The following is a 15,912-nucleotide window of genomic DNA, read 5'->3' as shown; positions in this document are numbered from 1 at the left end:
TCCTTGTCTTTTTTTCAGTAGCCAAGTCTTATCCTTAATCTCCATACCTTTCTGTAGTTCCACCAGTTGACTGACTTCTCTTCAAGTTGCCTTGATCTTAGCCTCCAACCTAATTTGCTGGGTGGGGGGTATGTACTGCTGTTCTTCTTGCTTGTGTAGCCAAGCATTTCTAGGATTACAGTGGCTGTAGCATATACCAGTTTATTGGTTTGAGTTATGGTGGTAGTAGGGATTGTTGTGAGAGCTCTATTAGCACCTTCTAGCATGTTATCTGATGGTACTTCTCCACTGAGCCTTGGTAATCAGTCTCAAGGGTTGACTGTAGTTATTTATCCATGATTGTATACCTCATAACAGCTGCTGTGCTCTGTAATAGAGGGAATGGCAGTGACATTCCAGCTTCAGGTGTTGGCTGCACATCCAGTTATTCTTCCATGTCTTGAGTCCAGGATGTAATGTGGAGTTGGTCCATCTCAAGTTGTGAGAGCAGCTCCCCCTTCATTATGTTGAAGCATTGGGTAACTAGCAATTTCTCAGTTAGTGTGGATGTAGGTCTTCTGTCCATCCATAGTTCCCTCATACATTTCATATATCCCTCTCATTAGGTCTACTGTTATAGTAGCATTCCATCAATTCCAGGTACTCTTATCTTGTCCTTGTATGGTTTGTTCAAGTAACCCACTTATGTTCAGATTGTCCTGGTTCCCCAGCATCTGGTGCAGACCTTGTTAATCTGGGTGATGTCTGAACCAGCATAAATCTCTTAGTTCATGTCACTCTCATATCCGAGGCAGGCAGGTGAAGTGTTAGGGTTTTTTTGCCCAAGGACCCCTACTAGTAAGGTAAGTGCCAGCTGGGATACACACTCCCAGTCTCCCATGTCAAAAGGCAGCACTCTAACCACTATGATATCCATCCACTCTATAGTTTTAATATAAAGAAACAGATGGATCATCAAACAAAACAACCCAGATTTCTCACTTGAGGCACAAATGACCAGGCTCAAATTGTCCTACTCTGGACATATTATGGAAAGACCTAGCTCTTTGGAAAAGGCTCTAATGCTGGGAAAGGTGGAAGGAAAGAGAAGAAGAGGGTGACCAGCAGCACAGTGGATGGACTCAGTTACAGTGGCAATGCGGGCACTGTTGGAAGACCTGAAAGAACAGGTTAGGGATTGATTATCATGGAAAAAATCTATCTATGTGATTGCTAGGGGTTGAAAATGACTTGATGGCACATAATCAATCAATCGGTTGTTTTATTAAGTAGCGTATGAGACCGTGCACATTCCTTACTTCAAATAGTGTGATTTGATTCTCCCTGCTTCTGTGACATTCAGAGTAATGCTACTATAGGACAATTGTATTTCTTTAGAAAAATAGTAAAATTTAATCTGTGTCATCAATTTTAGTAAACAAATATTTTACTAAACCAGCTAAACCACTAGATTCTGGATGATGCAACTTATCCAGAGATCCATCTCCAGGGGAGTATAAATAATGAAAGCAAGGAGGCATCCAGAACCACCCCTTGTCCAACACTTAATTTAAAAGAAAAGAGAAGGGGAAAAATCCTAGTCACATTGGTTCTTGAGAATAGCCAAAGTGATGGAGCAGTGCAGAAGAAAGCAAATGAGGGATCCATCACTTCGGTGAGCAGCACTGGCAGCAGAAGCTCCCACTGCTGGACTTCTTGTCCACCCTTCCTCAATTGAAAAGAATACTTTGCACTGACTGAGGAGTTGAAGGGAGACTGCTGCAGCTATGGCAGGGAAGAAGGAGTCCTTTCCTTCTTTGCTGCTCACCCCACAGCCTTGTGGGGCTCAGTGCCTGTGTTCTTTTACTACTGGCTAAGAGACCTGCCTTGGGGTCCAGGGAGTTCCATTCAGCTACTGGTTGTTTCAGTCTAATTTCCAATCTGGCTGTGACAGATACAGCTTTGATTGATATTGTACATTGTAAATTGCAATTGTGTGTGCATTTGCACAGGTTTACACACTTTTGGATTGTTTTAAGTACTTCTGCACTAAGAAGAAAGGCGTTAACTAATGCAATCATGCAAACTCATATGAAATACCTTTAATTCAATAATTCTCCTGCTTAAGGCTACTAATTTTTCCATTGCCTGGATATGACATAGCCATAAGAAAAAACACAGACGTAGAGACCTTCATCAACAGATACTCATCTTGATGACAATATGGCAACAACTGTAACAATGGACACTGAATAATCATCTCTCTTTAAACTATGCAGCACATCTGCAGAATTCTCTTAAGAGATGAGAGGAAACAACCAAGTTATATTTAGAGTATAGGCCAGTGTCCAAGGCAAGAAAATACTCATCAGGAAGACACTTAAATCTACTTAACCCCTTGTTCTCTGTATTTCTACAAGTTCTGTTATCAAGGGCAATTGGTTCACAACTCCATTCTAAAAAAATGAAAGAACAAATCTGCAATTCTGAGTTTCTTTTTTTACTGCCTCCTAGGCCTTATATTTCCCAGCCTATTCTTAAAAGATGAGAATTTTGAAGGAAAGAGGGCGGGGGGAGAATTTACTTTAAGGATGCAAAAAACTCAATCTGCGTGCAAGACCCCCTTTGGTCTTTTAGGGAAAAGCTTTGGTTTTGGATTTTCTTCTCTTCTCTTTTCCTTTTTTTTCTTTTTTTGCATTTCAGGGGGCTTTGGGATTTTAAAGAACTAAATCCTCATCCACAAGAAAATAATAAGTTACTCTGTTTCATATTGCTAAGACTCCATTTCCATTTAAGCTTAGCAAATGTGGAGACTGCAAATGGCCATTGATAAAGCCAACAATATAACAACTGGATAGTTGTTACTTTAGACTAACTTGAGAGGCAAGACTGCAAGTTTAGATAGCAAAGTCCTACCTTTTCCAGAAACAATTCTCTACTAAATATCTACAGTGCATTCGGAAAGTATTCAGACCCCCTTCACTTTTTTCAATTTTGTTATGTTGCAGCCTCATACTACAATCATTCAAATTCATTTTTTTCCTCATTAATCTACACTCAGTACCCCATAATCACAAAGTGAAGACAGAATTTTAGAAATGTCTGTAAATTTATTAAAAAGAAAAAACTGATATATCACATGTACTTAAGTATTCAGACCCTTTACTCAGTACTTTGTTGAAGCACCTTTGGCAGCAATTACAGCCTCGAGTCTTTTTCGGTATGACACGACAAGCTTTGCACACTTGGATTGGGGGATTTTATGCCATTCTTCTTTGCAAATCCTCTCAAGTTCAATCAGGTTGGATGGGGACCATCGGTGGACAGCCATTTTCAGGTCTCTCCAAAGATGTTCAATAGGGTTCAGGTCAGGGCTCTGGCTGGGCCACTCTAGGACGTTCACAGAGTTGTCCCTAAGCCATTCCTATGTTGTCTTGGCTGTGTGCTTCGGATCATTGTCATGTTGGAAGGTGAACCTTTGGCCCAGTCTGAGGTCCTGAGTGCTGTTGAACAGGCTTTCATTGAGGAGATCTCTGTACTTTGCTCCATTCAGCTTTCCCTCAACCCTGACCAGTCCCCCAATCCCTGCTGCTGAAAAACACCCCCACAGAATGATGCTGCATCACTATGCCTCACTGTTGGGATGGTATTGGGCAGGTGATGAGCGGTGCCTGGTTTCCTCCAGACATAATGTTTAGAACTGAGGCCAAACAGTTCAATCTTGGTTTCATCAGACCAGAGAATTTTGTCCCTCACAGTCTGAGAGTCCTTCAGGTGCTTTTTTGCAAACTCCAAGCGGGGTTTAATGTATTTTGCACTGAGGAGAGGCTTCCATCTAGCCACTCTGCCATAAAGTCCAGGTTGGTGGAGGGCTGCAGTGATGGTTTTCCTTCTGGAACTTTGTCCCATCTCCACACAGGATCTCTGGAGCTCAGTCAGAGTGACCATCAGGTTCTTGGTCACCTCTCTTACTAAGGCTCCTCTCCCCCGATTGCTCAGTTTGGCTGGGTATCCAGCTCTTGGAAGAGTCCTGGTTATGCCAAACTTCTTCCATCTGAGAATTATGGAGGCCACTGTGCTCTTGGGAACCTTCAGTGCAGCAGACATTTTTTTTGTAGCCTTCCCCAGATCTGTGCCTTGCAATAATCCTGTCTCTGAGCTCTGCAGGCAGTTCCTTTGACCTCATGGCTTTTGCTCTGATACAGTATGCATTGTCAGCTGTGAGCCATAGAGAAGTGTGTGCCTTTCCAAATCAGGTCCAGTCAATTTAATTTACCACAGGTGGACTCCAATCAAGGTGTAGAAACAGCTCAGCAATGATCAAGAGAAATGGGAGGCCCCTGAGCTAAATTTCAAGTGTTGTTGCAAAGAATACTGAATACTTATGCCAATGTGATATTTCAGTTTTTCCTTTTTCATACATTTGCAAACATTTCTAAACTTCTGTTTTCACTTGTCATTATGGGGTACTGAGTGTAGATTAATGAGGAAAAAATGAATTTGAACAATTGTAGTATCAGGCTGCAACATTACAAAATTGAAAAAAGTGAAGGGGGTCTGAATACTTTCCGAATGCACTGTACTTTAATAGGATTTGTTCAGCAGTGATATGCTTGTAAGGTTATCACATGGTAAAAAATAAAGAGCAAATGAATTCAACTATTCTGTTGTTCCTGTGATTCTACCTGAAATATTTGGTCAATCATCATCATAAACAGCAAGATATTCATTTGTCTGACACTGTATATCTGCAATTCGTGCATTTTGTGAAGACCACTAAACTGTTCCTTTTCTCTCTGTGAAGCAAATGTGAGCTGCTTGATCTAGAAATTCCCCATAAAGGAACTCAGAGAAACATTAACCGAATATAATCACAATATATTATCAGTATTAGATTTGGCATTTGCCTGGCACAAATTGATCTCTATAGCCAGAAATGTGGATTTTATGTAGATTTTTAAAATCTCCCAATAGAATGTTAATTTACTCATGTTTCCTCCTTTGGACATTTGCTAACAGTGGTCGAGCACACCTTAGATTTCAAGACTGAATTTATGAGTGAGCCAACAACACCATGCGGGCAGACGTATACCCTACTGCTTACATTGCTTTGGCTATGGGAAAGGGTTCCCCATGTATTCTTATTTATATGTTTACAGCTCCTCCACATGAGGAAGCCCCTAGCTGAGCTGGAATCTCTCATTGCCTGAAGAACTCTAAGAATGGACCACCATCCTCTGGAGATCTGGATGATCCTGACCCTGTTAGTTTTAAAGACTTGGTTGTTCCCTTGGGCATTTGGGATAGGATGCTAAGCAACCTTCCTATGTGTAAATACTTTCCAATTCATTTTCATATTCCTCTCTAGCAATCTAGAACAAAAAAAAAAATACTCCAAATGAGATGTTATTTTTGCTGCCACAGGTGAAAGCTAACAGGCAAAAGTTTTCTTCAATCCTATTAATTTCTAAATCTCATCTTTACCATTAGCTGTTACAGAAGTTAAAAGTTTCTCACAGTAGGGGATAGCTCCAATTTTAGATTAAAAAAAAAAAAAGATAGGAGTGAAAGACATTACTTATTTTCATGGTTGTGAAGGAATTCCTTATCATACATAATCTATAGAATATATAAGTACTATCACTAAATATCTATAGTTATTTGATTCTTCTTACAAACAATAAAATTAATATATTCAGTAATAACACTTTATCAGCTAGCTCCTGTAATCTAGAAGGTAAAAATTATGGTATGAAAATGCAAAATCTTTACAAATGGATTCTGACTTGAGGAACTGAAGCACAGCCAAAATGTATCTGGAATCCTGCAATTTGAAATTTTTTTTTTAATCTTTCACACCAACAAATAACATTATGTAGGTCAAACTGGTCCACCCTGAAAAAAGGACTAATCATGTAATTATGTAAGTTACACCAAAAAAACAGGAATATTAACTAAATCCTCTTCAGATAAAATCCATGAACAACAGAATTTGGGTCATCGTTATATAGGCTGTTCTTAAGATTAACAGAAGTTAAACAACAATGATCATTAATTTTATTACAATATATAGTATTTCTGATGAACATTCACAATGATTAATTTATTTAGTACCATAAGATGAGAAATCCTATCTCAACAAATGAGTGCCTGAACATAAATCTTAACCTTTTTCAATATTTATTTATGTGAAACATTTATTTATAAATCAAATTTATAAACCACCCAACTCATAGTGTCTCTGGGCTGCATATAAGATAAAAACAATGCAATAAGGCAACAATGCAGTGCAGAGACAAGAGAGAACTGTTTAAGCCTCACATGTCTTGCAAAAGATACATGTGCATTCATTGTCTGAGGAAAGGTGTTTAATTTTTCCTCCCATGCGTTGAGAATGATCATAACTGAATGTTTTGCATAGTATCATTAGCTTTATAATAATGCAGACCTCCATACTGATAACGTAATGGATTTCTCTCTTCCTCCAATGACTTCATGTTACACTTGATTAAAAGAGTAACAGAAGACATAAAAACATTCTTTGTAAGATTTAGTGACAACATCATTTAGGATCTCAGTAGACTTGCATCAAGATGTTCATGTTTCAGACATTTTTCCAAATTCTTTCCGCTTCTAAATAGTCTAATTTAAGAGTACTTAGTGGCTAAGAACATTCAATAGTAGCTTAAATAGAGTCATCCTGTGATTGATCATTTACATAGCTTATCTATCTTTTGCTGCCTTTAATATTACCTCACAAGACCTATTGTTAAGTAGGCATATGAAGCATATTATTATAAATTTATATGGCATCTTAAGTAGTCCTGTATGACTATAAAAATAATTAAAAAAACAACTATATAGTCAGCAATGTAGACAACATAAAACTAAAATGCAAAACGTATGCTTAAACTGGAGAAGAAGATGGGGCAATGTGGAGTCTGTTTTGAAGTCCATTCCTGACCACTGTCCTGGCCGTGCCCTAAGATAAACTTAAGCAAGTTCACTTGTCAGTGGACAAGAGAATTTTAGGTTGCTTTGGTAATCAGTTCTCTGAAAAAGAATCTACTGCTTCACTATGAAAAGGTAAAAGAGGGAGATAAATATGGCTACAAGGGTATGCATAATCTGTGCACAATATCAGGCTCAGTGCTACATGCATCTCTTAAAGCTTTGAATGTGGACAAAGCCCCCCCCCCCACGATGTTGCTAGTGAATTAAAGTTTTCGGCTATTGACTTCTATTATATATTTCACAGGAAGCTATCACACTTTCTTTGATGCAATCCTTTGAAATCAGATTAGTTTGATTTCTAAGACTGATGTTTAAGACTTTCCATCTTTGATATAACACAATATTTCTCAACCTTGGCAATTTTAAGATGTGTGGCCTACAACTCCCAGAATCCCAGAAGGCTGGCTGGGGAATTTTGGGAGTTCAAGTCCACATATTAAAGTTGCCAAGATTGAGAAACACTGATGTAACATCTTGCTCCTTGACTGCTTCCTTCAGCTTTGTTTTGTCTTAAGGTAGCTACTAGAATAGGTAGAAGTAAATCACTACAATGACAACACATCAAAGAAAAGCAACTGTCCTCTAGGACAGCAGTGGGAGAAAATGCAGTAATCGTGTGATAAGCTATATTTATGTGAAGATAAGCAGTACACGTGTAGCCAGTTTTTAGAGAATTCTCATAATGTTCTGTGAGAAGGAAACATGAAATGCTCTTGAATGTGAAAGGCTTATATATGCTTGGATGCCTGAATTACAACCCATATATGCACAAGCTGTCAAAATTGCCAGAATGATACATCTAATACTTTATCAGCATTCATAATATTTTTTCTTCTTTACCCACTATTGGATTTATAAACATACCTACACCCACATTTCTGTTAACTGAGGCATGATGTTCTGCAAACTTTTCCCATGCAGTTCCAATTTCTTTCAATAAAACTTATTCAAGAGACTATCCCAGAAGACCAGGCCTCTGATTTAATCTATCTACTCTGCTGTGTGCTTCATGTGTTGATGTAGTAAGATCAGACCACCCAGCTCTTGTGCTAGGAGACTATGGTGGCAACAGAAGTACAATACAGTTTAGGTCAGCTAAGCTTAGGTGGAAAACTTACTTCATTTTAACTAGGAACCTCAAGTTTATATTTAATTAACGTTCTTTAAGGAAAAGTTTCAGAAATAACTTAGGGTGGATAGTTGGTATAGAAACTCTCCCATGTATCTGCCACAAGCAAATAGACATGGGAAGGAGAAATTTCTTCATACACATGAACTGATTGGAGAATCTATTTCTACCACTCCACAGGAAATACTAACATATTCTTAATATAGTTTTGTTACTTGCATAAAGGGTCCTACAATATTTTATGCTACCAACAAAAGTACAAATTTCATACTATTTTTTTGTTCACAGGCTTTCCAGAGGTGGCCAAATAAGGCAACTCTCATATTATGATTAACCTTAACAATTAAAATAAAATTCTTCATTCTGCTGCAAATATGGTTATATTGGGGAGAATAAGTTCCTGCTGTGAAAAATATGAAATGGAAGCTAGCTTAAAACTGCTGGATAAGTTGAATTAACTGCTTGTTAACTCAGAGAAATGTATTGTTATATTACATAAAAGGCATCATTTACTAGAATGATACAGTTATTTTGAAATGGATTCTCAGTAAGTTTTATAATGCAAGAGATGACCTTCAGCTCCCACCTACAAAGTTTCAGCATCACAGATTTAGGATTCCTTTAAAAATATAACAACCTCTGGGATACAATATGATCCCTGTAGAGATGTACAGATGTTATGCCTATTGGTGGGTACCACTGCTAACTAAATTATTTATTTGCATTGATGAAACAGGAATTTATCCAGAAAGCTAGAGGCTGGTCCTCTTCTAAAAGGGGAGATAAACAAATACCCCAAAATTATTGATTAGTCAGTCAACATTAAATTTCATGTGAAAAATTAGCACTTCTTACTGTTTCCAGATATATAACAAGCCTTTTGCTTATTGAATAAGGGCAGTGTTGTACTCTAGGGCCTCTTCACAACATTAACTAAAGCAGTGACACTTGGATTAATATTTTCATGAAGTGTTGCTAGAGACCTTGTTCATTCAGCACAGTTGACACTAGCAGAACTTCTGTGTAAAAAACAGAACTTCTGTGTTTGGGTGTATGAATGCGGCTGTGAGTGTGAATGTGGCTGTATGGGAAACATCCTCTAGTCAATACTTTCTAATGAGTTTTCCACAAAATGGCTAAAATGATTAATGAAGGTGAAAAAATATAGATCTTGATCGAATTCCTTACTATGGTGAAGGGAAAACACTGTTTAACAATGGAACAATGTTACAGAAAAGGATAAAAACAGAAGACTGACACATTTTATGAAACATCATTTTAATCCCAATTTATCATCACCCTATTTTTACAACATAAAATAAAGCATGCATGGAGGATCAAAAAAGCATGGACTGCATTGCTTAAGTACATTTCCAGGGGCATCATCCTTGTTAAACTGATTCCAAATATCAATCTGGATGTATGGCCTTACTGTTTGGCTGTACAACTACAATGTTCAGTACCATTCATTCTTAAATTTGAAAAAAAAAATCATATAGAAATTCAGGGAAAAAAGAAAGTACTAGCTGAAGCCATTTTGAAAATTATGCAATATAATACAGTAAACATATATTTTATTTGTTGGATTTATATACTGGCATTCCTCCAGGAGCTCAAGGCAATGTACACTGCACTTCTTCTCAATGAATTGCTTGAACTTGCCTTTGATATCAGGAGCCACTCAAACCTATGCATCTTAAACCCAGGCCTATCAATCTGAAGCCAGAAGAAAAGGCCAACCAAATTACAACTGTTCTTGTCTATTTGATTGTAGTGCTTCACTCATCAGAAAATAGAGAATCAGCTTGATAAATATACTCCGCAGCTAGCAGATGCCAAACTAAAGATGACAAATCATTTTAAAAATCTAGGAAAGAGAATAACAGTACTGTGTTCTGAACTGTTTATTTTATCCTTTTTGAGATGGGATAAGGTATCATTCTGAAAGACCATCAGAAATGGTAGCTTGTTTTTTGTCACTAACTGAAGAGCATTAGATTAAAATGAGGGGAATGAGAACCGAGAGAAAAGCATTGCCGGAGAGCAGACAGGATGAAAACCTCCAGAAACAAACCCAGCAAAATCAATCTACACGCTGTGCATTTTAAGCAGGAAGAAAGGCATTTTTGCTGGAAAAGGTGATGGGCTTGATTGATTGTGTCTATAGAACGTGGAGGAAACAAATGGCACACGCAGCTACTGCCCTGCACGATATACAAAAGGAATCCCAGGACCTATCCAAGTAAAATGCCTACATGCTTTGGCAGCGTTTCTAAGAGCTGATCAGGGCTGAAAACTGCCAAAGGCTTGGGTATGGCTAGAATATCAGGCAGCCTTTCTAAAGAGACTCTAGAGCTTTCCCATTGCCATTTCAGTCCTTGCCTTGTGCGGGGAGGGGGGGCCGGAGTAACGCAAGGTCATACTTACATTGCTTCCGATGGCTCCCGAATCAGGCTATTTGTCTGTGCCTGCTGCAGAGACTGCGACCCTCCCATCCTCAGGGTGCCCTTGTGTTGGAGTTCCCAGCAAGTGTAGCCAGCCTCTGTGTAAATCCACCACCAAGAAGCCCAGAGAGATCGGGACGGTAAACGCTGCAAATACTGCAGTGCAGATGAAAACAGCTGCTTGCATCAGGGGCAACAACCCGGAGACTTTAACAGCAGCTTCTCTCCTCTGAACTGTTGCCAGGTTCCTTTCTCAACCTCTCCGCTCCCCCCCCCCTTTCTTCCCTTCACTCAAATGAAAATTGATTTCAAATAAATAAAATGCCCCGGCTATTGTCGCTATTGTGTCAGGCTACGTAAGAGCCTGGAGAATTGAAGCTAAGTCCTGGGTAAGTGCCTTGCAAGGTCTATTGGCTATTCCAAGTGGCTTTGGGGGAGGGAAAAAACGAAAAGAAAAATTAAGACCCTCCCTTTAAGCACACATTGTCAGCTACTGTGGATCCCTAAGAACCTCCAGGCAGGAACATTACATTGTGTTGACTCAGCTGATTTGAAATGCAAATAGATTTGCATACCACATCTTGCATGTGCTCTTTATTTTGCGGGCAAGCACCGCATATACTTTACAGCAGCAAACAATGCAGACTAAAGTAAAGGATTTTTTAAAAAATCTACATTTCCCTTCCCTCCCTTTTCTTCAAACAAAAGACCTCATTCCTCTCACAGAAATGGAATCTTCCACTGGGAAAGTAGGGGGAATTTCACGAAGAGCTAAGATAAACAAGGCAACAGGGAACTGCTGGATATCGATATATTATTAAACATACTTAAAGGCAAGATGACAGGACAAAGCAGGATGGAGAAAGGCAGTGGAAAGGACATCTGGGGGTAAATTCAGCTAATGTACTAATTAGTGCATTAGCTGGACAGTCAGGAGGCAGTGATGGTTGGGGTCATTAAGAAAATAGCTTCTCTTCCTGGAGAATGAGATTCTTTGGTTATTGTTCCTCTGTATAAATGAATATCTTTGTTACAAATCACAGACCCACCAACCACATCAAAATATGTATGAACTATACTATGTTATGGAACTGGCTTTGCAGCTGGGAATAGAAAATATTGCCAGGTGGATTTGGCTAAAGGCTCTATAAATGCAACTGATTTTCTGATACTTCCAGGTACCAAAGATTAGGTACACTGTGCAGCACACACAGCCCTATTCTACAATGTAGGTCATGGTCAGGGGATCTAGGAGGAATTCCTGAGGACAGTTATTCCCACCCACCACCATCTGCTATCAAGGCTGTTTTAGCTTTCTCAGCCCAAAGGAGGAGTTAGTTACATACAGTAGTTCCTGTTTGCACAATAGAACCATTGGTATCAGCGAGGGCTTCATATCCTTTCCAATTGTCAAAACAATGCTTTTTAAAAACTTAAAAGTAGAAGTTCTGCTTTCAGTTACCCCACTTTCCTCTGTTGCTTTTCTAGGATTCTTGGGAAAGAAAACAGAAAGGACAGGGCAGGGCAGAAGGAAATCAGAGCTCAGTCATTTGTTAGCCATCCAGTTCTCTCAAACTGAAAATGGAAAGCAAGTTGTTAGAAACTTGGATCTGGCTGGTGATAGAGAGCTGAAGTCTCATGAGATTTTGCTATTTGCATGAGAAAATACATTTCAAAGATTCCCAAATCACAAGACCTGGTTACATTTTATGTTTAAAAATATATTTTTAAACATTTGTATTTTGGGGGTTTTCTATGACTGTTGGTATAATTTCTTCATTTTGCAGCATTAGTGTAAGCAAATCTGCCAGTATCGGTTTTACAGCAGCTACACAAATAATGTCCACCATGTGATGTTAACATATCTATTCAACATCTACATGACACTGCTGGGTGAGGTCATCTGCTGGTTTGGGATTCATATCTTTTGATCCCACACCAGCCAAGTGAAGCTGTTGGAAGGTCTGTCCCAGGTCCTGAAGTCTGTCTGGGCCTGGATGGGAGGAATTGCCTCTGAGGGTCTCAACTTACAACTCCTGTTTATTGAGCAGGTGGCAGCTGTGGCCAAGAGGGCTTTGTACAGCTTCATCTGGTGCACCAGTTGGGCCCTTTCCTGGATTGGGAGGCCCTTCAGACAGTCATTCATGCTTTATTCACCTCACGGGCTCAACTACTGCAATGCACTCTATAGGGGATTGCCCTTGAAGATCACTTGAAAACTAACTTGTCCAAATGCAGCAGTGTGTGACACTGAGCTGTACTGGTTGCTAATTTGCTTCTGGGTATGATTATGACCTATAAAGCCCTATATGGCATATGGCCTGGTTATTTAAGGGACTGCCTATATCCTGTGGTATCTGCCTGCCCAATATGAGCTGACAGGGTTGGTGTATTCTGGGTCCCTTCAATTAGACAGTGTCATCTTTTGGAACCCAAGACATGTGCCTTTTCTATTGCAGCACCTACCCTCTGGAATGAAGGTGCTTTCTACCCTGATGGCATTCTGGAAGACCTTAAAGACCTGACTATTCTCCTAGGCCTTGGGCTAGGATGGATGGATGGAGCCCTTGTGCAATGTGTTTTGTGTGTTGTTGCCAGACAACCATATTGTTCTTATTCTTTTTTTATTATTCTTTTTGCTCTTATTTTTTTTGTTCTTTATTTATTTTGGCTCTGATAATTTATACTATATTTTATTGTTGTTACATTGTGAGCCACCCAGAGTCATCTGGAGATGGGCGGCACTTAAACAGAATAAATTAAATTAAGTCTGGAGGATTGGGGTGGTCCACTGATGATAGTGGAACCAGACAGTTTGAGACAGCTAGTGCCTAGCACAAAAAATAGTCACTCTATCATCTAAGGCTTTTCCAGCAATAATCCTCATGTCATGTCTCATCTTGTAAGCAACAATCATTGTAGAAATTAAAACACAGTTATAAGGACTTAAGTAATTAGTCTAATGAAACATTTATATCTAGCTACATCTGATCTTAATTAAAAACTGACTATGTATTGTAAAAAATCTAAGTACATCTTTTTAGAAAGATTAATCTTTTAACCAAATAGATAAAAGTATGACTAACAAAGTGTTAAGAAATATTATCCAATATGTGATTTGAGAACCAGTATGATGTGGTGGTTAGGAAGTTGGACTAGGACTGGGGAGACCCAGGTTCTAATCCTCCCTTAAGCATATTAGCTGGCTGGGTGACTTTGGATGAGTCTTTCTCTCTCTCAGCCCAACCTACCTCACAAGGTTACTGTTGTGGGGAAAAACAGGTCTTATACTGTGTTTAGATATAAGCACATACCAACTAAAAGTACATAAAAAGAACTGTTCGTAGCTATTTAGACAGGATTGTTCATCTTTTTATGGTTTAAGGCAATGGGCCAGTGTCACATAGCAAATATACCCATAAAAGCAGTTTTTGTTTAAATAGTATGGGTTAGCAGCTGAAATATTTAAATTAATAAAGTTTTGTTTCAGGAAAGACTGTTCAGCTTTGAGTTATGTTTCTTATTTCATGGCAGACAAGTGTAATATCCTGTACTGTATGATCAAAGACTTTAACAGAATTGGCACAGGAATCAGACTATATTAATGGTCTCCTCAGGACTTGAACATAAATCCATAAATTGCTAAGAAAATGAATGACGTCTTGTCAAAGTCCTCTTAGAACATGCAACTGACCATCTACTTCTGTTTCACCAAAGAAGTTTCTCAATTTGTGGACAATAAACTAAATCTTATGTGCAAAAGGGTTGCCGAATGTCAAATCAGATTTTTTTTTCTATTGCAAATTATGTTAGTTGAGAAACTAATTGTAAAGCATTACCAGTTGCTTCAAAACCCATACAAATTTAGCAGATTCAATATAGACATATTTCACTGTCAAATACTCACCTTTATACTTGACATCACATGATATCAGAAGGTATTGTCCATAAAATATTCCTATTTCATCTCTATTTTATTTGTGCTTGCAATGTGTTAAATTTAGATCAGGAACTAGAGAAACTGAGCATTGCTCGGATACAAGTAGTAACAAGGAAATCAGGTTCTCATCTACCTTGATGTTCAATACTTCTTGGTATAAAACATTTTGCATTTAAAATCCAGTTGCCTGTTCTGTTTACTTCCTTAAGATAACTTTGTTTTATAAATATAAAAGACAACATACTTATAAAGTGACTAACACATCTCACCAGTTCTCTGATCAACTATGTGCAAACAGGCCACAGCTCTCATTTTCTGTATTCACATTTAACTGATAGCTAAAAGTTGATTCCAATCATTTATTTCTTCACTGGTTCAGTCAGAGACTACATCTCTTTCTAACTATCAACAATCCTTTCCAAATTCCCAGGATAACTCACTAGGCAACGTTTTTTGTTATCCAACCATGATCAATGGTTTGGACACTATTAATATTTAATGATAAACTCTCTTCCTGTAGTTTACACCTTTTTATCTTTAATGCCAAACAACAATGGGTGTCTATTTTCTTTGTTGCAAAGTTTTAAATATTTGAACACAGTGATCATGTACCTCTCAAGACAAAATTAGATAAAACAGTGGCAGTCCTATATGTTTTAAAACAAAACCATCCCATCCCTGTTAAAAAAAAAAAAGAAAGGATACCTTCAGATTAAAAAGGACTATATTAGTGAGATCAACAGAATGGGACTTATAGACAAGTACTAAAAACCAACCTTTCCTTTCCATAGTTATGATCAATACTGACGTTAAAATACATGATTTATGATTCCTCCAAATGGGGGATCGCTAGAGCAACTAATCAAAAGACAGGGTACAACAATTCTATCTTACCTTTTAAAATGGATTTTAGTGCAAAAAGAACAGACACGAAAATTACAAACAGAGCCATGTACAAAATACTATAACTGCACAATCCAAGCAAAAACAAAACAAAAAAAAAACCACCAACCAAAACCAGGCAAAAAGCCATAGGAGCTCCCTGTGGCTTGAGTCTAGCAGTAGGATTTAAGATAAAATATAAGAAAAAGTCAATAATGGGTTACTGTAGCTATATGTGGTTTAGGTACCATCTCTACCTCACTAGCTTAAGTTAATTATTCCTTTCACTTTGATGTTAAAGTATGTCTATGTTCAAAATATCTCGTGAGGTTTTATTTTCTTTCTATGTTATGCATTATGCATAGGACAATGGGAGGCAGGGAGAAAGGAAAAGGCGAACCAGGAATTAAACTTAAGCAACTTCCCAAAAAGAGTTATTGAATATAATACAGACTAGCCTTCCCTAACCCGATGCCCTTCAGAAACATCCCATCTCACCCAGTCAGAACATGCTAGCTGCTGGA

General features: G+C 38.3%; 1 protein-coding gene across 9 annotated transcripts in view; it reads right to left on the bottom strand.

The window, feature by feature from the left end:
- The window catches only part of TACC2 (transforming acidic coiled-coil containing protein 2), a 180,241-nt gene that overhangs the window by 67,852 nt on the left and 96,477 nt on the right, over positions 1–15,912 (bottom strand). The window contains exon 1 of one of the 9 annotated variants that reach the window (XM_007430090.4): positions 10,550–10,702. The exons of the other annotated variants lie outside the window; for them this stretch is intronic. Coding sequence (XP_007430152.1) covers positions 10,550–10,617 — 68 coding nt within the window. The 5' untranslated portion in view covers positions 10,618–10,702. Of the gene's footprint in view, positions 1–10,549; positions 10,703–15,912 lie in introns of those variants that run through there. 9 annotated transcript variants of the gene reach the window in all.

This window comes from Python bivittatus, unplaced genomic scaffold, assembly GCF_059951505.1.
Source record: "Python bivittatus isolate LINGU-HERP-01145 unplaced genomic scaffold, Pbiv_v1 ctg000980_np1212, whole genome shotgun sequence".
NCBI classification, from domain to species: domain Eukaryota; kingdom Metazoa; phylum Chordata; class Lepidosauria; order Squamata; family Pythonidae; genus Python; species Python bivittatus.
The sequence above is the reverse complement of the archived record's forward strand: the minus strand, read 5'-3'. Positions and strand labels throughout refer to the sequence as shown.